At 38.1% G+C, this 25,321-nt stretch overlaps 2 protein-coding genes and 1 gene segment (V, D, J or C); all 3 read left to right on the forward strand.

Moving 5' to 3' along the window:
* The first annotated feature begins 5,484 nt into the window (after positions 1 to 5,484).
* On the forward strand, positions 5,485 to 5,953 carry LOC309705649 (immunoglobulin kappa variable 3-20-like). The segment is given in 2 exons: positions 5,485 to 5,524; positions 5,619 to 5,953.
* Positions 5,954 to 7,066: 1,113 nt separating this feature from the next.
* On the forward strand, positions 7,067 to 25,190 carry LOC309705396 (immunoglobulin lambda-1 light chain-like). Of its 4 annotated transcripts, none has more exons than XM_082531199.1 (4): positions 7,067 to 7,122; positions 7,217 to 7,542; positions 24,009 to 24,042; positions 24,760 to 25,190. In XM_082531199.1, the coding sequence occupies exons 1-4, from the start codon at positions 7,083 to 7,085 to the stop codon at positions 25,080 to 25,082; spliced, it is 723 nt and encodes a 240-aa protein (XP_082387325.1). In that variant the 5' UTR covers positions 7,067 to 7,082; the 3' UTR covers positions 25,083 to 25,190. The 4 variants fall into 4 exon arrangements, 3 of the variants coding, with proteins under 3 accessions (XP_082387325.1, XP_082387326.1, XP_082387327.1); XM_082531200.1 differs by lacking the exons at positions 7,067 to 7,122; positions 7,217 to 7,542 and adding exons at positions 12,723 to 12,792; positions 12,876 to 13,201; XM_082531201.1 differs by lacking the exons at positions 7,067 to 7,122; positions 7,217 to 7,542 and adding exons at positions 19,468 to 19,565; positions 19,662 to 19,989 and having other exon boundaries at positions 24,011 to 24,042.
* LOC309705399 (immunoglobulin lambda-1 light chain-like) overlaps positions 11,059 to 25,321 on the forward strand; it is a 31,082-nt gene continuing 16,819 nt past the window's right edge. Inside the window, exon 1 of the mRNA XM_082531207.1 lies at positions 11,059 to 11,134. Within this exon, the coding sequence (XP_082387333.1) occupies positions 11,095 to 11,134 (40 nt within the window). The 5' untranslated portion in view covers positions 11,059 to 11,094. The remainder of the gene's footprint in view (positions 11,135 to 25,321) is intronic.

Here is a 25,321-nt window from a genome sequence, read left to right on the forward strand (position 1 = left end):
ATCCAGTGCTGAGCTTCAGACCAGTGAAGAGATTCAGTTAAATTTAGTAAAGAGAACACACACAGGAGAATTTAATTTAATCATTTTTGAATTATGCAAGTAGTCTTATTCGTATAATCAATATAAAACACATAAAGTACATAAGTAAAATTCTGAAAATGCATGCTTTATCATATTTGTCTACTAGGTGGCAGCATTTGATAATTCTAAGTATACATAGGCACACATGTAATTGGTTTAAACTGCTGGTTGTGCAGCAGCTTGCAAATCTTCACACTTCAGTGAAGCATCACCTCTCTACTCCTCCACCTCTTCCTGCCCAGGATGCACCTGTGGGTCTCATCCTCTCACTTAGAATACATGAAGAAATAAACATTAATTAGCCACCACAGTCAACGTGTCACCAGGCGAAGCACTGATTTTATTTAAGTGTAGTGCAACAATAATCCAAACACAAAATCCACAGCAGTGATGATCCCAATTCCCAAGTTTCAGTGACTCTCCCAGATTCAGCTTCTCCACAGAAAGTCTCTCCAGAACTCTCACAGGATTTCTCCACAGGTCTCATCAAGCACAAAGAGCGAAACCCTGTATCGGTGAGTGTATTTTTTTGTAAAATAACTAAATAACTAAATAAAATAATCACATGACTGATATAGCTGCTGTGTCAGGAAGTGGTGTGTTTGCATTTTTGGCTCATCATCACCCACTACACAACGGAACCATTTAGAGAAAGAACATTTTCTCCAGTCTGAGATCATTTAATCCTTCCTTCTCCCCTCACATACACAAGCACGTCCACTGTCAGGAGCATTTCTATTTCCTAAACAAAACTTTCACTCTGACTTGAAGTTCTTCACTTATAGGACCCTGCAAAAAACCAAACAAACAATTTTATAAAGTCTGCATTAAACACACTGTATTAATCATATATTTGTATTTCTAAATGAACAAATTATTCAATATATACACTTCTTCTCATTCAGTTAGAACTTTATCATTAGCTGGTTATTTAAACAGAACCATTCGTCACTCATTTGGTGTTTAGATATCAGTTAAGTCTCTCTCTACAGGTTTAATCCAGGTTGCCAGCTATATGCATACATATATATCATTTATATATTTATTTTTTAAATCCATTGCTTAACCAGTCCTTTTAGTGGCGTCTCCAATAAAGTTATCGGTGATAGCAGGGTGGCACACAAAAGACAGGAAACTAGGATGAGTCACACTATTGCACATAGACCAGCACACCCACAGATAACAGAGGAGAGGTAGAGTGCTCAAGAGGGAGACAAAGAGGACAGAGGCACCATGACAGTTTGTTGTCCATGTCCTTGACCTCACTGATTATAGTGTAGTTTGTTTTAGACCTATGGTCCTAGTATTACAGCGTTTCGGGTAGCAAATAATACTGTTCTACTTTGTCTGCAGTTGGTTGTTGCATACTGTGTTATGCCACCAGGTGGCACTCTGTGACCTATTATTAGAAAGTTTCATGACCACTTTAGGTGAACGCAGTTCCTTCTTTGTGTAAAAGTGTTTCTGTGTTGCATTCATGCAGAGGCGGCGAAAGTACAGACATTCTTTATGCAAATAGAAGTAGAGACACTTGTGTAAAAAATACCCAGTCAAAATCTGAAGTACTGATTCAGGTGGAAAACGTACAGGCTTTGAAATGTAACTAAACCTTCTGTTACATTAATGTAGGGTAGTCACCGGTTAAAGTGAGGTTTGGGGAGCCCTAAGTGTGTCACTGCTTGAACACGATCAAACTTCTCCTTCTGCAGGTATCCATGTAAACATGCTGTTACTGACAGGAGGGCCTGGAAAACAAAGGTCCAGTATGCTGAGGAGAATTTAACAAGTTTTGTCTTCAGTCCCACTTGGATAGGTGTGCTGAAGGTCGAGAAGCACTTAGTGATGGATGGGAAATGCCCTACAATGACTGAGGGGGTTTGGCCCTTGGCCATTTTGAACTTCACATGGCTGCATGCTAAGGCAGCAACCCCTAACCCTACTCAAGTAAGTTAAAGTGAAGTAAAGACTCGTTGAAAAATGTACTTCTAAACGTGCTTTTATTGCACCATGTTCATTAACTCATGAGCTGCTGTAACATGAATCAAATGGGTGAATTACAACCTCAGCATGCAGTCAAGTTCTATAGAGTCTTACTAATGACCTACTCGTGTTATTGAGGTGTGTTGCAGCAGGGACACATCGAAAAGTTTCAGGACACCTTGTCAAGTCTTTTTACACACAGCAAGTTTGTTGCTGTGTGTAATGTGGCTCTGTGTCCCTGAGGATATTCTAGTGCTTTCTGGCTTGTTTTGGATTCTTTTCCTCTATCGACAACATTGAAACCTGATGGTTTGAAATTAGTTCCTAATTGAAAAAAAAGGTGCATCCTGTCCACAGCACAGATGTCACTTGGCAGTTAGTGACGGTAACATTGTAATAAGTTTGCAGTGGTTATTTTAGGGGTGAAAATCTTGACTTTAATGTGGACTGAATTACAGAGTAAAATGCATACTTTACATGTTTCTAATTAGATTAAAGACTAATTTGTCTTTTCATTTGTGCCTGCTTTTTACTGTCCTTTTCCTTTTCTTTTCCTCATCTTCATAGTTCCTGCTGTAAATCCCGATGCTTATAACCTTTTGGAGGTTTTTTTTCCAGGGTTTTCTTATGGTTTTGGTGGTGTGGAGTATTGTAACAATGGCACCTTCAGCTGATCTATTAGCTTTGCATCTGAGTGGGCCGAGTGTAGGTGGCAGGCAGGACATGATGTGGTGTGGAACCAGCTTCTTGAAACACTTTAACAGGTGTTAGAGCAACTGGTTGGTAGTCATTGAGGCTCCTAATGTTTGTTCGTTTAGGCAGTGGGACAATTCAGAATGTTAAAAGAAGACATGCAAGCCGCTAGTATTTAGCCATCACAAAATATTTGCAGAATCATCACCATATCACCATATAATTGATACCCGTCAACATGATTTCACTTTCCTTTTCCTTAAATCCAAAACTAATAATAAAATGATATCTCAGGATTGGCAACTTTATCATACTTAGGAGTATTAATCTAGCAATGAGGCCATGTCTAGTCATACAAATGTCTTCTGTAATTAAAAATGCAAGCACAGCATATCTGATAACCTGGTGATTTGTGTTGAATGGAATTTTTTTGTTTGCTCAACAGTTGCACAACTACTTTCCAATGCTGTTCAGTTGGGTTAAAGCCAGCAAAGAACTGATGGAAAATACCTCCACTAATAGGAGACAGATGGCAGCATTGACCAAGAGTTTGCAGGACACCCTTGATCCACAGTTGTGCAGAGTTTTGATGGATTCTTTTCTTGTTTGAAAGATTCAACTTCAGGTAATCACCTGATTTATTAAGTTCTCACTCAATTCTGTTTAAATTTTTGGATTGAAACAAATTTTAGAAAGAAATCTGCACATATAATTGCCAAGACCTAAATTGGATGAACTACATTTCCAAAGTATTCATATTATAGAGAACAATTTCTTCCTGTTCTCTAGTTGTATGTCATCTGGAAATATGAGTTATCACTATCACAAAGACAACCTGCTGATTTCTGTTGTCAACCTATTTAGTGCTGTCACAGAAACTACAGTTATTTACATATAAAAGCAAGTTAAAAGGCTTAATATACAACATGTGCACCATTTCTGCATTATTGCAAAGTTTAATAAGAAAATACTTTTCTATCTTTGGAGTTTAACTGTAATCACATCACTCTTGAAAGTCTTTCAGCCATTCTCACAATTATTGAATGAATAAATATTATAATAATATCTGTACACTAGAGAGCATCATTTCATAATTTGTTGTACATGAAGCACACGTTTCACTTGTTTAAAAAGCTGGTTGCAGACTTGCAAGTTACAAAAAAACCCCTTCACACTCTGTTAGCGAAGCATCACCTCGACCCTTTTCTGTTTCTTCCTGCCCAGGATGCACCTGCAAGTTTCCGCAACTCATTTCTAACCTCATGTAAATAAAGAAGTATCAGCTTTCTGTAAAATAAAACAGAGCTGCTACTTACTGGAAATGCTTCAGTTATGATCATCCTGAAACAATTAGCTGAATACCGTTTACATTTTTTCTCTGATTGCACATCTCATGTACTGTTAAGAAAGACTAAACTGAGTCCAGGTCTGTAACTTCTTTTCAGGATGCACCTACAGGCCTCAGTATCTCATGTATAAAGTATCAACTATCTATAAAAGCAGAAAATAGCTTGAAAGTTTTGAATTGCTGTAGATATTTTCTGTATTTTCAGAGTTTGCTTTCACTGGATCTTGACCATCAACTGTGTTTGGGCATCACCTTTACAATAAGTCTGGTCTCATTGACTTATGAAGATTTCAACAGTTCAATAAAGTTCAATAACAAGATCTGTACTTACTCCTCCAAATATCTCCATCTAAATTCTGTTCATCTATTAATTGTGCCCATTCTATCTAACAACCTCTTCCTATTGAAATGGCTGCAGATGTGCAGATTTCTCTTTCATCTTACAGTTTCATCTCATTTTTAAATATTTAGATGATTGCATTTTTGTGGAAACCATAAATTTTGATGTCAGAGAATAGCGCTAAAGCTGAAATTGTCTACTTTACATTGCTTCAAAAATTTTACATATAATTGAAAATTCTGAATAAAGCACAAAAAAAGGATCAAATATAACCAAGCATAACCCTGTTTCATTTAGGACGTGGAGAATGTAACCATTCCAATGTAAGAAACAAACAAACAAATACATAGAAAAAAATGGATGATCTTGCCTGCCTTAAGTAGACAAGCACAAAACAGCACCAATAATAGTAATTGTCATGATGTGCAGTGTGGCAGGCAGGTAGGGGAAGTGGACCCAAAATGCAGGACTCAGGCACAGAAGTAAAACTTAAAGTGCAGCTTTATTGCTGGGGAAAAACCTCACTAAACTAAACTCCCCAAAAGACAAACAAAACTCTGGACAGAGGAACTAAGGACTAAAACACTGGAAAAGAACCAGCGTGGGAGACAAAACACACAGCAGGTTGAGGGTGAACTGACATTAACGACACGACACTGACACAAGGGCACACTGGGCTTAAATACACCGAGGGAGTCATCAAGGAATGAGAAACAGGAGGGAGACACAGCTGAGAGGGTTTGGGCTAACGAGACACGGGGAGCAAAGCTAGACGCACTGACACAACCCAAGAACTAACCCCTCACAAAGAACATAGAATAATACTAATAAACAAAGCATAACAAAAGGATCAGAATACCAAACCATAATACAAAGGAATGTAAGAACTGAAAATGCTGGGTCAAAGTGACCCTGGACCGTGACAGTAATAGTACTAATAATACAGGCAAGACAAAAAAAAAAATAAGCTCCGCCTCTTTTAGCTGTATTAAATAACCTCTCCACCACCATCACCACTGAATACTTAGCCCACACTGACAACATGCTGGTGACTCTCTGTGCAATCATCACTTGTCTAACATGTAAAGAGTCTTACTTACAGTATAGCTTAAACCCCATTTTATATTCATTTGTCAGTGTGTTACTCTTGACCTTATGTCTTCTTGTTGTTTGCAGGTGTGAGTGGTGTGACAGTGGTGACACAGAAACCTCCTGTTTTATCAGTGAGGAAAGGAGAGACAGCCACCATGGACTGTAACCTGGGGACTGTTGATAGCTATGTCTGTTGGTATAAACAGATTCCAGGAGGAGTTCCTCAGTTTGTGCTGTATTTTCATCATAGCGATAGTTCTCCAGACTATGGCTCTGGGTTCTCTGCTCCAAAATTCACATCCACTCATCAGTCAACAACAGATTATCGTTTGATCATCAACAATGTGGAGGAGGGAGACTCTGCAGTCTATTACTGTAAGACATATGACGACTCTGTTGATGAGTTCGTATCACAGTGAATTACACTGTGACAAAAACCTCCACAGAGATACTTCTGCTTTTTGATGCTCTTTTTATAAAAGACACAAAAAACAAACTCACTGTAATCCCACCACCTACAAATAGTGTTTTTTTCCTAGCTGCAGAATTAAGAGATTAAAGAAGAATCTCAGATAGAGCTCTTCAGTATGTACACAGTATTTCAATGGGGACAATCAGATGCTAATTGTTCGAATGAAGTTACCTGAAGTGCTTTAATGCTGAGCCTTATATTAATCTAATATTAACCAAAATGCCATAAAATCATATAGTGTAGTATTAAGTGGACACGGCCCTGAAAAATAAAGGCATTAGACTATGTGTCCTTAGGGGATAGAAATGTAGTAGACCTTCGCCCACGTTTGCTTGTAGAGAGTAGATAATGGGGAACTGTGTTTTAGTGGAAAGTTACTGAAATGCTGTTGTTTAGACTAGAATGAGCAGTGTGTTGTCTTCCATCGGATGTCTATGAGGAATCAAAAGAACCTGGTGAAGTGTTGATATTTAACATAATTAACAGTTAAAAGCAGGAGACTCTGCAAAGTGTTACTGTGAAACATGGAGAGACTTTATTGGGGAGGACATAACACAGTGGTGAATACTGTGACAAAAAAACTAATAAAACAAACTAAGTGACACCACAGCTTTTGTGAAATCTGAACATATTACATTCCCAAACACACAGTGTGGAACAAAACACAGAAATACAGAAATGAATGTATCAGTCCACACCTATAATGTTTTAGGTAATATAATTTGGTCAGTCCTAGAATCATAGAATGGTAGCAGAAAACTACTCACTTTTTGTTTAAAATATTAATAATAATAGTAGTAGCAATAATAATAATAATAATAATAATAATAATAATAATAATAATAATAATAATAATAACAACAATGTATTATTATTAGTAGTAGTATCAGTATTAGTAGTAGTAGTAGTAGTTAAAAATTATATATAAATTATAAAAAATGATGGATGATTAAGAAGAAAGGAAAGTAACCAATGAAATACAAACAAACAAAAACCAACAGCTCCTCCTCCCATTAGTTGTGTTAAATAGCTCTTCCAAATCTTTCACTTCTTAATTCTTTGCTCAAATCAACATCATGCTGGTGACTCTTTGTGCTCTCATCACTGCTCTAACATGTAAAGAGTTTGAGTTACAGTATAGCTTAGACCTCATGTTATATTCATCTGTAAGGGTGTTTATCTTGACTCCATGTGTTATTGTTGTTTGCAGGTGTGAGTGGTGTGACGGTGGTGACACAGAAACCTCCTGTTGTATCAGTGAGGAAAGGACAGACAGCCACCATGGACTGTAACCTGGGGACTGTTACTGACCAGTCTGCTCGGTGGTATAAACAGATTCCAGGAGGAGTTCCTCAGTATGTGCTGAAATTTCGTCATGACTTTAGTTCTCCAACCTATGGCTCTGGGTTCTCCTCTCCAAAATTCACATCCACTCATCAGTCAACAACAGATTATCGTTTGATCATCAAGAATGTGGAGGAGGGAGACTCTGCAGTCTATTACTGTCAGACATGGGATGACTCTGCCAAAGAGGATGTATCACAGTGATTTACACTGTGACAAAAACCTCTTACTTTTCCTTCTGCTTTTTTAGACTCTATACTGATCACAGCGCTGTCAAGTATACTCAGTGTAATATCTCCATAGCTGCATATAATGAATTTACAAACAAAAAATTGCTGTTTTTGATTTTCACTTATTTATTTTCACTTTTACTAACTACACTATGCATCAAATAATACACAGACAAGGGGTTGGCAGATTGATCTGATATCAATAGTATTGATACTTTACTTTCATCCTTTCCTTTTCCTTTGTCTGGTCTTCTCATGCAGGCACGCTTTGCCCATCCCCTGCACATGCCGAGGAAGGGCAAAGCACAACATGTTGTTCTGTGTTTAGTTGCACCATGCTCACATGACGCTGTGCCACTGAGCAGTGACATGCTGCAGCGATTGAAAGAGACATCATTTACACCTGTAAATGAAAATGGTACATGTTGGAAGGATTTTCTCTACTGTGGCAACAGCACCATCTTATATAAAGTCATGAAAGACCATGAGTAGGAGCAGAACGAAAATGCTGTAGTGATGACAGACTTACTGTACTTGGCAGATAAAAAATGAACGGTGGCTCAGAATTAAACAAGCATTTTTTGAAGATTAATTTACACCAAACATTTGACAGACGGCAAAATCATTTCCAACACCCCGAAGGACAGCAAGGAGATGCTTTCCAGGGATACATTGACGGGTGCCTAAATACTGTAGACCTGAGGAAGGCTGAGAGTTCCTCTTCCCCAGCCAAGAACGAGATGCCATCTTCCTAGAGAAGTTCCCCGGCAGGCACCGCTGGAACACTCACTGCTGAAAATGCCTCACTGCTGAAAATGCCTCACTGTGGGACTCGGTCAAGTCTCTAACTGAGAATGTGACCCAGCTCAGTGAAGAAAATAAGGATATAATTGGCTGTTTTTGATTACTTTTGGTTTTACCTCTATATTTCACCTTTAAAAACTATTTATCTTGCCTTGTTTGGTATCGCTCTTTTCACCACAACCTCACATGTCTGAATTTACTGTTTTTTTTTTTTTTCATTTTGACATACTTAACACATCTGATGTAAAATCAGACAAAAAACATAAAATCAGTGTGTTGAGGAACCAGGGCACCCTGACAAGAAGGCATCAGTGGGCAAGAGATGAAAATAGGGTTGCTGTAATGCTAGTATGCAACCATGTAACCCTGGCGGTAGGGGTTACATGAATAGGATGAGGGACCTATGGATTCTTCGATACCCAACATCCAAAATGACGGTGAAACAACTAGCAGCTCAGTGTTCCAACATTTGAAAGAAGGGACTGCTCTCACAGCTAGAGATTGATGAGGTACAACATAAATGCTATGGCAATGGGGAGCCAGGACGCCAGGTCAGGGGCGAGATATCATCACCCCCACCCAAGATTGGGTACCAAGCCCCAAGCGCGATAGGAGAAGGATCGTTCAGTGTGAGAGGAACTGACCTGAAAGATAGGATCATGGCCAAGTTTGAAACCTCAATCCCCTGTAGCCAGTTACCAAGACTACGTGAAGTACCCTCAGAAGGTCTGCTAGATGATGTTAATGCAGCACTACGGACAATACCTACAGCTACCATTACCGAGACTAACAAGCTGATCTACAAGGTGAACAGCCACAAGGGGCAGTACCCTCCATGGAGAAGCAGGCTAAAGGCTAACATCAAGGTAGCACTGAGGGAGGTTAGTGGAGTTGCAGAAAGGTGCGATGAAGAAGGTGCCTAAGAAGTACAGGAACCTGTCCATACCTGAGGCTTGGAAACTGCCAAGCAACGACTCACAGCCTGGGCCAGCCGCTTGAAGAGATTTTTGTTAGAAAAACTTGTGTCATGACAGTTTGAAAAACATGTGTTGCCACTATATAATATACAAACTGTACACTAGTGAGCAAGGGTTTATAGGTTTAAATGTATAAAGGTCAAAGTTACGGTGAAACTACATGTTTCTGACCCTGAATTAATTTGCATCGTCAGTCAGTGAAGCATTACTTCTCTACTTCTTCATCCCCTTTTTCCCAGGATGCACCTGCAAGAGTTCATTTATTATTTACATTTACAGTACATGTAAATGAAGAAGTGTCAGCACTCTGTAACACTCTACATGTTTAAACTATTCTAATTAGGAAAAGCGTAGACATTAAATGATTTTTCTCTTTAAATATACAATTTCACCTGTCCACACACATTTTATTTTCAATAATTATCCAAGCTTGACATATTTTTCTGTAAATATTCTCTACATTACATTTAATAAAGCTGATAAATTACATTATACATCCTGAGGTATTGATGAGTGAATTAAGGTCAGACTGTATACGGTTATTGATATTGGTTCCAGAGGAGTTCAGTGTAACTCCTCAACCTCAAGTGGATCAAGCTAAGCTATCAATTAAATGATTCTACTCAAGTCTATTATGACTTAGTAAAGTAAGCAGGAGGACAGGTCAAATTAAATTTCAGTGTCAACCAGTTGGCTGGGCCTCTCCCATATCTACTGATTAGCCGTTCTTTTTGGTTCTGTAACTGCTCATGAAAATAAAACAACTTGGTGACAATATAAGCTGGGACTCTATTAGCTAATTTTTCTGTGTACATACTGTATGGACCCTGTGTTCAGTTGTTACCCATATGGAAAAGATATATATAAATCTTATCTTGTATCTGTCTTGTGTGAAACTTGTATGAAAAGCATACAAGAGTGAAAACAGATATAAGATCCCTTGAAAAAATTTATAAATGAAACTTGTATGTTTTGGATACTTATTAATACAATATATGAAAGTAATGAGAAAGTGGCCACTTTCATGACTAATCATATAAGCCTTATATGATTCACTATATGAAGTAGGCCACATCTTATGCAAGTTTTTACTATTTCTTTTCCATATGGGTATGTATTTCTAAATAAAGTGATATTTTATAAAATATTCTACTACATTAACCATTCCACTTTCATGAAACTTCAAGGAAAAGTTCTGGCATTTTAGTGGTTTGGATTATGTAATAATGCCATTGATCTGTAGTAAGGCATAGCACTTTGACTATTCTGTCTTGTAATTAGTGAAACATGAAAAAAAACATTCATATGTTTGTGCTATTTTATTTGATAACAACTCTTTATTTATATTATTGTTTTTTTGTCTCCTCAAAGTTCATACATTTATACTGTGTCCTAATTTTAAATCTATTGCTCCATCTTTTTAGTATCAAGAATGTGCTGCCCACACCTAGAAATATTTCATTAATTTTAAGTTGGTCAAACATAGGCGGTTGGCTAGATACTGCTCTGTGTTTGTCCAAACATACTAAGACACTAATCCATAATTTTAAAAAAGTAATTGTTATAGCATCAACAATACAGCTAAAGGACATTAACAAAGTAATATTAAAGCTCCTCCTCCTGTCAGTCTCTCTGAGTTTCAGTTATATATTAAATGGTTCACACCTCCTCTCTTCATCGTACTTAGACAGTGCAATCTCTTTCTAAGTCCATTCTCAGCTCATACTGTCAACATGCTGGTGACTCTCTGTGTTCTCATCGCTGCTCTAACATGTATGAGACCTATTTATACTTCAGACTAATCTTAGTTTAGGTGCTGGATTCACATATCAGTGTGCTTCATATGACTCCATGTCTTATTGTTGTTTGCAGGTGTGAGCGGTGTGACGGTGGTGACACAGAAACCTATTTTATCAGTAAGAAAAGGACAGACAGCCACCATAGACTGTAACCTGGGGACTGTTACTGATAGTGCTGCTCGGTGGTATAAACAGACTCCAGGAGTAAGTCCTCAGTTTGTGGTGTCCTTTTATCATGGCTGGAGTTCTCCAACCTATGGCTCTGGGTTCTCTGCTCCAAAATTCACATCCACTCATCAGTCAACATCAGATTATCGTTTGATCATCAACAATGTGGAGGAGGGAGACTCTGCAGTCTATTACTGTAAGACATGGGACAGCTCTGTTAATGAGTACACATCACAGTGATTTACACTGTGACAAAAACTTCCTCACTAATACTTCTGCTTTTTGACACTCTTCCACATCCTGATAACTGAGAGATCAAGCAACTCAGTGTTAACCCACCAACTGCAGATAATGTGTTGCAGTTTTTCTCAAACAATTTTTGCTCATTTCTCAAAGGAGAAAAGTCATAGCACTTTCCAATCAGTTCTAAAAAACATGATAATGAATAAATGTAAAACTTTCACCACCCTATAAAGACAGAGTCATCAAAAAACAAAAAAAATTCTCAAAACATTACTAACTTTGGAAACAGTTCTGCATTAATGCAGGTCTAATGTAGTGCAAACATTTTTTAGAAATAAAATATGTAGGAACTTTTGGAAACGTTACATAACTAATGTAATGGAGAAAAGCAAATTGTTACTCATGAAACTCTATGCATCAGAAAGCAGGCAAAGAAAATATAAAAAAACTGAGAACGTGGCACCAACTAATGTATAGTCCAGTACAGTCACGGTACATAAATTCAACAACCACTTTATTAGGGACACCTGTTCCAGTGCTTATTATAGTGATCCAAATATCTAATATCTAGTAACTTGAAGCTAGCAATGTACATATCTAGATATGGTCAAGACAGACTGCAGAAGTTCAAACCGATCATCAGAATAAAGAAGAAAGATGACTAAACATGAGATGGTTATTGATGTTAGACAGGCTGGCGTGAGTATTTCAGACACTGTTAATGTACCGGGATTATTTTTTTGCACAACCATCTCTAGGGTTTACAGGGATGGAGGACTCAAATTAGAAAATATCCAGCGAGCAGCAGTTTTTGGTGCAATGTTTCAAAACAAGCTATGCAGAAGAGCATCTTTGGGAGCACCGTACATCTGACCTTGAAGCAGATGGGCTACAGCAACAGAAGGCCAAAATGAGAGCCACACCAACAGCTACAACAACTTTTTCAAGAATATTATTTTATGACAGACTTGAGCCTGAATGATGAATATGAATCAGAAACATGTGAAACAATGTGAACAACAATGTGAAACTGCTCATGAATCATTTAATCTATGAGTGAAAGTAGTCTTCTTGAATCTCCTCCTCCTTTAGTTTGCCTCTCCCCTTTATAAGCTCCAGCTCTCTTCTCCTACTCACATATCGCTAAACAAACAAGATCATTTACACTTCACACTGACAACATGCTGTGGATCCTCTGCACTCTCATTACTGCTCTAACGTGTAAGATCTTCTTCTTATTCCATTTTTTAGTCCATATTTAGAGCTAAACTTTAAACTTCTGTTTTTTCTGTGTTTCCTGGCAGATGTTGATGCAGTGATCGTGTTGACCCAGACACCTGCTGTCCACACAGTTTCTCCAGGTCAAGAAGTTGTTCTCAACTGCAACATAGAGAGATATGATGCAAATTATGTTAGATGGTATAAACAAGTTCCTGGAACGGTTCTTCAGTATGTGCTAAGATTTCGTCATTCTAGCAGCTCACCCAGCTTTGGAACAGGATTCTCCTCAGACAGATTCAACTCTAAATCCTCATCAGACATTGATTACCAGTTCATTATCAAGCGAGCAGAGACAGGAGACTCTGCAGTGTATTACTGTCAGACATGGGATGACTCTGCCAGTGCAGCTGTACCACAGTGATTTAGACAGTGACAAAAACCTCCTCATTAGTACTTCTGCTTTTTGAGAAACTTTCACATGCAAAAAAAAAAAAAAAAGACCCATAAAAAACCCCCTGTAAATCCTCCATTTTTAAATCATTTTTAATCTTTATTATTAAAGGCATAAAGAGGAAAGCACTGAAATATGTACATCTCATTTACTCACATCAACCCGAACAGATCACATAAATCAAACTATCCAACATATAGTATTATATGTTGCTGCAAGCTATTTTTAATAACAGAAATTTTATGGACACTACTCACAGGTCTAACTGTCCAACAGCAGTTTAACTTATCATTTAAAATAAAGTGTAATTAACATGCAGTTTAAAAAATATATATAAAGCTATACTGAAGCTAGTTTAGAGCTTCTACACCATCTTCATTTACATTTAGTTTTGATTATTCAGAAACATATTTTTAAGGCAGAAGGAAAATATAGAAGGGTGAGGATAAGGACACTAGTGACAAATGTTTGATTCTTTTACAACCATTTTTAAGAACATGGTGTGATTTATTGTAGCTATTGTATTATTATGGTATATATTTTTCTATCATTTGTAAAAATGATGACGATCAAACTGACTGACATAATACTCATGGGAAGGAAATATACAGTATTTACTCAGTGTCTTTTCTGCACACTGCAATTCTGTCAAGAATATGTGAATGCGTTTTAAGTATTTTACTTGTTTAAATGATTAGCACTAGTGCTCATAAACCACAACATAATGATCTGTGAATGTGCTTGAAAGCGACTGTTTACGGTACACAGCAGGTATGTTAAAAATATGCTTCTCTGTTATCTGAAATAGAAATTACAAAAACTAAAAGTTTTTTTATTTGCAAAAACTAACAGATCAAAAAAATACATTCCCCAATCAAACAAAACAAACTTTGTTATTGATGACTGATGAATAAAAAGAACAAAAAAGAATGCAGTACAGTAGAATTGTATTGCATGGGATCATTTTACAAATAAACTAATGCCAACAAATAACTAAAGCACAATAAACAATAAACATTGAGCTTATTTGAAATTCATCCATCCATCCATTCGCTTCCGCTTATCCTTTTCAGGGACGCGGGGGGCGCTGGAGCCTATCCCAGCTGTCATAGGGCGAGAGGCGGGGGTACACCCTGCACAGCATCAGGAAAAAGGAGCACGAGAAGCTTGAGAAATACCAAAGGCTCAGAGAAGAGCTCGAGAAGATGTGGAGGGTTAAGGTAACAGTGGTCCCAGTGGTAATTGGAACACTCAGTTCGGTGACTCCCAAGCTAGGTGAGCGGCTCCAGCAGATCCCAGGAACAACATCAGAGATCTCCGTCCAGAAGAGCGCAGCCCTAAGAACATAAATAAACATAAATCAGAATAAATTTGATAGTATTGACATTATATAAATATACATTACTGTTACGGTGTGTTTAACATTTTAAAGTAGAGTAATAAGATACAGCTAATCCAAATTACAAGGCTGCCCTGACTTCAGATCTTCTAGATCAAGAGAACTTATAGAAATTTAGTTTGGATTAATCAGAAACACATTTAAAAGGCAGAAAGAAAGGTTGAAATGTCCTCCTATCATTCATTTTTCTGTTTTTTTTCCCCTGGAACATCCTTCATATATTTTCAGGCTCCAGCCTCCCTCCTCCTGTCCTGACAGTCTTCCCTCCGTCCAGTGCTGAGCTCCAGTCCAACACAGCCTCTGTGGTCTGTCTGTCCAGTCAGTCTGTGCCTTTTGCAGATGTGAGCTGGTTGGCTGCTGGGAGTCCAGTGAGCAGTGGGATCTCTACCAGCACTGCTGTTCAGAGACCAGACCAGACTTACCAAATCAGCAGCTCTCTGACCATCCAGACATCAGACTGGAACATGAATAAGGTTTATACATGTAAAGTGTCTTTGGGCTCGTAGACTTCAGAGAAAACCATCAAGAAGTCAGAATGTCCCACTGAATAGTCGAGGACCAGAATGTGCATTTAAAATCTGCTTCTTTACTGCTTGTGCTGTTTGCTCATTACAGTCTTTACGTGTTAGAAATCAATATAAAGCAAAATATTTTAGTCATGTATTCATTTGCTGGCCATTAACAAGTATTTCCAGGAATTCGTGTTTTGTATTAAATCAATAAAAGCATTGGTTTGAAAAATGTGTTTTCTTGTGAGTAAATAAGAAATTGTGTCACTGTCAGCAGACATTTAATGTAACTGAAATGAACTGGGAAATTTTAGAGAGGGGAACAAAGAAGAAAAAAATTACTCACAAGCACACAATTTTTAATCGTATTGTTCCCATAGTTAAACCATAAGTATGTTCTGAATTACGCGTTATGTAATATTTGTACACTAGAGAGCATCATTTAATAATTCTTCCTCAGTAAGAGAGAGGGCAAGTGTCACTGGTCTAAAATGATTGTTGTAGACTTGATGTTTCTTCATGTCCAGGATGCAGCTGCAGGTCTTAGTAACTCATTTATAACCTCAAGTAAATAAAGTATCAGCTCTCTGTAAAATAAAATACAGTACTGTTTACTAGCAATGTTTCAGTTCATATCATTTGACCATTCAGAGAAAGCTGAATACTGTTCGATTTTTGCCTAAACATAACTTTATTTACTTTACTAAGGAACACTAAATGGAGTCCAGTTATGAAACTAAACCTGTTACACCCCGGCCTATGGGAAAAAAAAAAAGAAGAAATTATAATGCCCCCGCTCCCTGCTCCCAATCCTGCCACAGTATTGAAGTTTCACAACAACCGGATATGTTTTTTAATTTCGAAAGGTTGAAAGCATCAGCGTGGGCATGGCCAAAGCAACAAAAATACACTCTTGAAATGAAACAGAACTGACTTACCTATAACGAGACACCCGAAAGAAAATGCAGGCCTATTACCCGTCTCCCTAACCTAAACAGGAGATAAAGGTCTTAAAAGAAAAAGTCTTCCCACCCCTACAGCTACCAGATCAACAAGAAAAGGTCTATTTACACTATTTCCAATATATACAAGACAACCAAGCTCTTCTCATTACAGAAATGGTCACATACACAGCACGCTACACAAGACACAGGGCTAAATGCACAGCTTGTTTGGAAGCAGGAAGTAGACAGGCCACCAGTCTTGACAGGTCCCACTTTATAGCCAGCCTCAGTCCATCCTCCGCCAATGATCCACCTTCACCTGGAACTTACAAAAGCACAAACAACACACATGATCATGACCTGGGTCATAACAAACCTTTCTGCATCATTTTTCTGTTATTTGCTGTTTTGCATTGAACATTAAAACCATTACAAATAACCAGTAGGTAAGTCTGTCTCATTCAGGATGTAGCTTTTTTACAAACTGTATTTTTATTATTTATTCATCTAAAAATGGTATTTTTTATTTTCTGGTATTTATTTAATTATTTAATAAGATGATCTCACTGTCCTGGCATCATTAACTTTAATAATGACAGTAATATAAGCAATTATCCATAGATATCCATAGATATCTAAGAGGAACAAAACTGAATGAAAAACACAAAACACTGGGCAGAAGACCTGTGACCATGACACATGAAGGCAATCCATTTCGCACTTTGTGAAAAGGCGTCTCCTCTCATAAAGATTTCCCTTATAAAGACTTGTTTTACAATGTTCATCCATTGTTCAAGACTTGGCAGTACAAGTTTATACCAGTTCTTTGTGTTATTTTTTTGTAACCAACAATGAACAATATTTTCATGAATACAGTACCAGTCCTTTTTTAATCACAACCCTCTTTAATTACTCCAAAATACAGCACCATGGTCTCTACAGGGATTTCACAGCCTGGCTTCTTTCTTAGACTTAAAGTTATTGTCCCGAAATATTACAATTTTATTGCACGTCCAAAGATTTTGTGAGTGGGTGGCATTTATGTGACCACACCGTCTCTTGCTGTTGTGACCTACATTGCTTTTGAGGTGTAACAAAAACACAAATTTGATTTTTTCCTGCAAAATTCTCCCCAGTTTTTTGAGCTTGTGTGTCACCCACATAGCAGATCAATCTTCTTTTGCTATTTGTATGTCTAGTTTTTATTTCCCATTTTGTTTTATTGTCAGTATTATTCCCTTTGTGCTTCTGGAGGCCTTGGTATGCTTTTCCATCCCATGTTATGATGACGTAATAGGGTGAAAGGAGGAGACACAGCTCCTCCTCCTGTTAGTTGTATTAAATGGCTCCTCCAGCACCTTTTCTTCAAATCAGTTCTTAGTTCACGTCGACATCATGCTGGTGACTCTCTGTGCTCTCATCACTGCTCTACCAAGTAAGTACTTTGACTATTATTGCACACATATATACTAATGTCGGTGTGTTTCTCTTGACTCCATGTCTTATTGTTGTTTGCAGGTGTGAGTGGTGTTACAGTGGTGACACAGAAACCTGTTGTATCAGTGAGGAAAGGAGAGACAGCCACCATGGACTGTAACCTGGGGACTGTTACTGACCAGTCTGCTCGGTGGTATAAACAGATTCCAGGAGGAGTTCCTCAGTATGTGCTGAAGTTTCGTCATGACTATAGTTCTCCAAACTATGGCTCTGGGTTCTCCTCTACAAAATTCACATCCACTCATCAGTCAACAAAAGATTATCGTTTGATCATCAACAATGTGGAGGAGGGAGACTCTGCAGTCTATTACTGTAAGACATGGGACAGCACTGTTAATGAATTCGTATCACAGTGATTTACACTGTGACAAAAACCTCCTCACTGATACTTCTGCTTTTTGATGATCTTTCACATCCTGATAAACGACTCCTCCAACAAACACTGAAAACCCACCACCTTCAAATACAGTTTTATTTTTTTTCTTATAATATTTATTATTAAAATCATGAACAAAGCAAACAGGGGAATATTCTCATGTTATTCAGTCACAACTACTCAAATAATGATATACAAAAAAAGAAACTGTTAGTGTATGCTGTTATCTATAAGTAATATAAATTTAATAAACATCAGACTCAACTCTTTGTATGTCCCGTCTGGCACTGAAGCAATCAGAATTATTGTCTGAAGGCCAACAGATTTACCAGACCATTATGGCTTTTGCTCTTTCCTCTCCCCTTTTACCAGGGGAGAGGAAAGAGAAAGACCAAGAAAAGAGAAGTTGGGAAGAGGCTCAAGAGAAGGAGACGGGGAGAAAAACAGAGAAAAGACACTGAAAATCTGTTGGATAACCTGCTTGGAAAAAAACAAGCAAAAAGAGAACAACACAGTATGAAAACCACAGGAACAACCAACATAAGCATAAATAAGAGTAAAAAATAAATAACTGAATGTTATCGAGCAGCACACAAGACCGACAAATCACGATATGTTTAGAGGCAACAGCCAACCAAGATAGTGTGTGTCTGTCAGTACCTGTTTGTACACACCTGTGTACAAACAGGTACTCACCACCAGCATTATGCACCAGGATTAGAACAGGAGCATCCTGAGTGTTAGTAACAGTGGTGCTCAGTTTCATCAGTCTGCACTAATATGTGTCACAGTGGTAACCCTCCAACAGATGGCTCTGCTTTCTTCTTCTTCTATCTACTCACCAGTAAAAATCTGATTAACTCTCAAGATGTAGATGAGAGCCGCTCGTATTTGGGTTTTTTTGAATTGGGGGAAGTATATCAAAATGCCTGTATCACAGTGATTTACTTTGTGAGAAATACCAAAAAACCCCTGTAACTCAAGCTTTCAGCAAAAAAGGGAGCCCACACAATTCTATTACCGGTACTAAAATTATTCTCTATATTTGAACTCTTTGTTCAGTTGTTCTATAATTATTAATGACATAAAATTTTATAAAATGTTCTCCTAACCCTAAACACTCTGGTTTCGTGTAAGTTTACATAAAAGTTCATACATTTTAAGGGATGTTGACTATTGAATTATAACAGTTCATTTTAACAGTTAGTGGGGTCTCCTCTGTTTTTGTCCAAACATAAAAACTGGTAATGTTTAAAGCATCAATAATAAATCCGAAGGACATAGTAAACAATTTAAAATAATAAAATATAACACCACATTTTTAAGTGAGAGGAGCGAGATATCACTATCACCAATAATTATTAATACAAATAATGAATTACCCTCCACTGAACATAAGTCACCCAACTACATCACAAAATATGCAGGTTTAGCTCCTCCTCCTGTCAGTCTCTCTGAGTTTCAGTGTCGTATTTAATAGCTCACACCTCCTCTCCCCATCCAACAGAAGCAGTTCTATCTCTTTCCAAGTTCCAAGTCTCGACACACACTGACAACATGCTGGTGACTCTCTGTGCTCTCATCACTGCTCTAACATGTATGGAACCTCATTTATACTTCAGATCAGTAGTTATTTGTTGGATTCATATGTGCTTGTGTTTCTCTTGACTCCATGTCTTATTGATGTTTGCAGGTGTGAGTGCTGTGACGGTGCTGACACAGAAACCTCCTGTTGTATCAGTGAGGAAAGGAGACACAGCCACCATGGACTGTAACCTGGGGACTGTTACTGACAGTGGTGTTCGTTGGTATAAACAGATTCCAGGAGGAGTTCCTCAGTTTGTGCTCTATTTTTATTATAGCGATAGTGGTCCAAGCTATGGCTCTGGGTTCTCCTCTTCAAAATTCACATCCACTCATCAGTCAACATCAGATTATCGTTTGATCATCAACAATGTGGAGGAGGGAGACACTGCAGTCTATTACTGCAAGACGTGGGACTACTCTGTTAATGAATACGCATCACAGTGATTTACACTGTAACAAAAACCTCTTCACTGATACTTCTGCTTTTTGATGCTTTTTTTTCACATGCTGACAAAAGACCCATTCAGCAAACTCAGTGTAAACCCACCACCCTCAAATATTATTTTCATTGTTCTTTTTGAGTTATTTTAATGTTCATCAATGAAAACCCACCAACTTTACACAGTCTCTTCATAAACACTGAATTACTCTTTTTGATCATTTTTTAACATTCATCACTGAAAGTATATAACATATTGACAAATATGACGACCACCAAGAACACAAATTGTCACATATATGTACACAATTATATGCATTTTAAATTATGTGCATCTAACATAATTCAACTAATTATGTGCATGTTTTTAAATAATGCCAATTTGTCAAACAATTGTCTAAAACTCTGATAACTTTTGCATTCTATCTGCAGTAAATGACATTAATCAACTTAAATGGATTTTGTTAAAGCTGCACAATGAGGATAAAAAATATTCCATATGAAGTGAAAATGCAGCTAAATTAAATTTTATCTGTTGCTTCTCTTCTCTCTACAATTCTTTTCACATTTCAGCTGAATAGTAAAGGATGTTTACACCTCACACTGACAACATGCTGGGGACTGTCTGCTCTCTCATCACTTCTCTAAAGTGTAAGACGTTCTTCTCATCTCTTTCATAGCCCATCGTTTTGGAGAAAGACATTTCATGCATGTTTTTCTGTGTTTGTTGGCACATGTTAATGCAGCGGTAGGTTTTCTCCACATACCTGCTGTTCACATGGTTTCTCCATGTCAAGAAGTTGTTCTCAGCTGCAACAGAGAGAAATGGTTGAATTATGTTAGATGGTGTAAAACAATTCCTTGAGGGGTTCCTCAGTTTTGTCATCCTGGCAGCTCACTCGGCTTTGGAACATGATCTCTATTGCCAGAGGTGGGAAGTAACCAAGTATAAATACTTTGTTACTGTACTTAATTAGAATTTATTTTTAAACTGTTTACTTTCACTCCTGACATTTTATTACAAATATCTTTACTTTTGACTCCTTACATTTTCAAAACTGACTTGTTACTTTTGGTTCATTTGTAGAGTTTATGCTCAGGAGTAAAAGTGGGCTGGAAGAAGTGCAGGTAAGTTGTGTTTGTGTTACTTCAGATCTAGCTAGCTCTACAGAAGAGGAGCAGGCATGAAAGAAGTGACGTTGAATGAAGTGTCAGGTGAAGGAAGTAACAGGTAATATCAAATTCAACTTTTTTTATCAGCTCAATAAACATCAGGAAACACACAAACTCTTTGTGTGCTGTTTGTCACACAGTGTGTTACTAGCTAAAGGTCCAGCTGCTGTATTTCACAGGGACACAAAAGAAAAGAGACGGCACCTCTGGTGCTCGCTGTCAGAGGCAGGTTACACCAAGTGTAGCTGAGATGAATTTGAATTTAAGATTTTGATGCTTAGATTAACCCATTGAATTCCAACTTTATTGGACTCTTAACTTTCTAGTACGAAGACAGTATAAGCAGTGTAGTTTCAGTGTAGCGGATGGGCATTATAGCTTGTGAAATTGATGACATCTTGTTGAATTCAGTTGTGTAAATCCACAAAGAGCAGCAGGTCAGCTGATCACAGTCTGTATTCTAAGAAAATCTACTGAAGCTCATATTAGAAATTATTGTACTGTGATTCTTTTGAATCAGTAGTATCAAGAGTGAATCAGAGTATTTTTTTAACCCGGGTATCTTTACTTCTACTTAAGTAAGGAAAGTGTGTACTTTTGCCACCTCTGTCTGTCCCGTTGAGACTATCTCTTTACTTTGTTTCATATTCCAAATGTACGGGGATCAGGCCATTCCCCAAATGAAGTACAATAAAAAAAAGGTCAGGATGCATAAAACCAGTGAGGCCTCTACACCTTTCTTAGCCTATTGGCAGAGAACATAATGACGGCATTGGTTACAGAAAATTTTTAAACTACTGAAGGTTCCAGTGGGGCCATAATACAGAAGTGAAAAGAACATCATTCAACGATAAACTGGCCAAAACCAGGATGATTTTAGAGAGAAGAGTGAAAAGAATGATCAGACGACTTTTCCAAGAGCCAAGGACCACTTTTGGAGAGCTACATAAAGACCTGCTTAAACACATGTAGGATTTATCTACATGGGCCGCATGTTTAGTTTCCACATAAACCTTTGACAATGGTCAAGGCTGAAGCTGAAGATCCTGTTGAGATTTTTCAAAATAAACTGAATTACGTGAAATAGTATGCAGAGTGTTTACGGACAAGAAACTAAAAAGATCCGTCAGGTGCCTGTGGGTCCCCCACCCCCCGGAACAGGTCCAACCGAGCCACGAGTGCCAGACCCGGTCAAGCAGCCACTGGGAGTGAGCCGGTACATACCTGAGCGCCCAGCCCCGGACACCAAGAACCACCAACGCACTGATGCCTGAGGGCATCAGCCACCAGCAGGGAGTTTGGTGAGGGGAGATAGGCCTCCATACTTTGGAGGGCCTAAGATGTTCCCAGAGAGGTGGAGTCTAAGACCCGAACTGACATATAGACACAGACAAACAGGCACAAATGTGCATTCCCACCCTCATACACACATATACAAATACTCAGCACTCACCCAATGTAATAACAGACACAAATACACATTATGTACACACAATCATACTCCCCAAACATACTCTATACCCCAGGTCCAGGTACCCTCGCCCCCAGAGGGGGAAACCGCACCCAGACCCAGGAGATGTTACTCCTGCGGGACCTCCCTCCGCAGCAGCAGGGAGGTCCCGCATCCCAGACCCCAATCGGACAGCCAACACCTCCTCCCAGCCCCTCCGAGGTGGGCACTGGTGCCAGAGGTGAGGTTGAACACACAGACCGTTCTCTGGACGCCGTATAACTTGCCCACCCCCAGGCCCTATATGTATGTGTTATGAGAGTGTGAGTAATGTGGATGTCTAAGTTGTGTTTTTTGACCTCGGATCCTCTCAGAAGCAGACAGGAGAAGTTTTCCTACTCCATAGGTGAACTGAAGAACAAGGTGACCGTCACAACCAGAGGCAGATGCAGCTGAAGCTACAGCAAGGCCACGCAAGATGCGGCGGGCTGACAGTGTGTCAGTAGCAGTCACAGTGCTGTGACATAATGATGGAGCAGTCAAAGGCTCGCTTTGAGAAAGCACAGGACCTGGTGTCTTTTGACTTCAATGACAGGGTGATTAACATGTTTGCATCTCAGAAAACCGGACGATGTGATCTTCTTTTTAAGTAAGGTAAGCCAGACCCCTCTCTTTCTCTCTCTCTATCCCCTTAAAACAGGTAACATGTGTGAGTAGAATTAAACAACGATTAGAATGGAATGTGCTTAGGTTTGCTCAGATAATAGGGAGCGGCTGGAGATCAGAGGAACAGGAATTCGTAAGCGTGTGTTTTGTTAGGATAACTTTGTCAAGCCCTGTTTAAAGGACAATAGTGGAATTTTTTTCTCAAAGCATTTCATGTGACCTTAAAGCTCTCCAGAATGAGATTATGTTGCTGAACCCTGACCCCTGACATCCCAAATCAGTGGGTGTAGGTATAAACCTTGATGGGTAAGTGTATAGTTTGAGGAATTTATTGACAGTGGGGGTCTGCCTGCCATAAAATGAGGAGTAAAAGCTGCCTCAGCTAGGTAAACAGGAAGAACATTTACTAGTCTGGGGGAAATGTATTTACCCAGTTGTGAGCTCTAGTAACCTCCCTTGTCTCACTATCACTCCTCCTCACATGGAAGAGTGATTCAGACTGTGGCCAGGACCTGAGTTATACTAAAGCTTTTAAGGACACTGAACAACATTTAATAAAATTTCCATTCATTTGCAGCACTGTTTTGAAATATAAACAGACTGATGAGGGAAATGAGATGTTGACAGTGAAAGTTGGTGTCTGCAGGATGTTTCAGTTCCTCTCCCCTCATCAGTGACAGTCAGGAGGTTTTTGTACAGCCATGTATACAAACTGAATCACTGTGGTATTCGGACAAGGCACCAAGCTGATTTTAACAAGTAAGTACTGTTTAAATGATCATAAAACAAGAGAGATTTTGCACAAATCTGCTGATGACTACTTAATTCAATATGTTTCTTGTTCAGCATCATTTTTTATGATTTTGTACAACATGAAATAGTTTCAGGTTGTCTCATATACAGGAGACATGGATTCGTTATTTAAAAAAAAAATGTGTAAAGGGGTCAAACTAAATTTTTATATATTTATATAAATGTTGTTCACTGAAAATGATGTGAAATATGTTGTTGTTCACTCTTATTATTCCCATAATGTTTTAATTTATATTTAGGTTAATTTGAAAAACATACACAGGCAAGTTTTCTCTTTGTTCAATAGTAGTTAAAAGTTTTTTTAAATGAAAGAAAATTACTCACAGTAGCCGACATGTTATGCAGAAAATATGCTCTAGAATTAAATTGAAGATATTTTACATGAAAAGTTAAACAGTAACTAATCATATTTTATTTCAGAAAAATTCAAAAAGAAATTCAAATGATATGTTGGGTTATTATTTCTATATTGTTTTGCAGATTTAAATTATTTTAAACATTAACATTTCTTTTCAAATTTTTTCAAATTTTACAACAATTATTATGTTTATTTCATTATGACTATTATTGATGTCTTGCTTTCTGTTTTTATTACTTCTTTTATCATTATCTCCTTTTGATTTTTCTTTTTCTTTTCTCTGAACATCTTTCATGTATTTTCAGACTCCAGCCTCCCTCCTCCTGTCCTGACAGTCTTCCCTCCGTCCAGTGCTGAGCTCCGGTCCAACACAGCTTCTCTGGTCTGTCTGTCCAGTCAGTCTGTGCCTTTTGCAGATGTGAGCTGGTTGGCTGCTGGGAGTCCAGTGAGCAGTGGGATCTCTACCAGCACTGCTGTTCAGAGACCAGACCAGACTTACCAAATCAGCAGCTCTCTGACCATCCAGACATCAGACTGGAACATGGATAAGGTTTATACATGTAAAGTGTCTTTGGCCTCAGAGACTTCAGAGAAAACCATCAAGAAGTCAGAATGTCCCACTGAATAGTCGAGGACCAGAGTGTGCTTTTAAAATCTGCTTCTTTACTGCTTGTGCTGTTTGCTCATTACAGTCTTTACATGTTAGAAATCTGAATAAAGCAAAAGGTTTAAATCATGTATTAATTTGCTGGTCATTAACAAGTATTTTCAGGAATCATGTCTTGCATTAAATTAATAAAAGCATTGGTTTAAAAAAAAGTGTTTTCTTTTCAGTAAATAAGAAATTGCGTCACTGTTCAGTAAGAT

The sequence above is a fragment of the Aulonocara stuartgranti genome (genome assembly GCF_965226115.1).
Source record: "Aulonocara stuartgranti genome assembly, chromosome: 4".
In the NCBI taxonomy this organism is placed as follows: Eukaryota; Metazoa; Chordata; class Actinopteri; order Cichliformes; family Cichlidae; genus Aulonocara; species Aulonocara stuartgranti.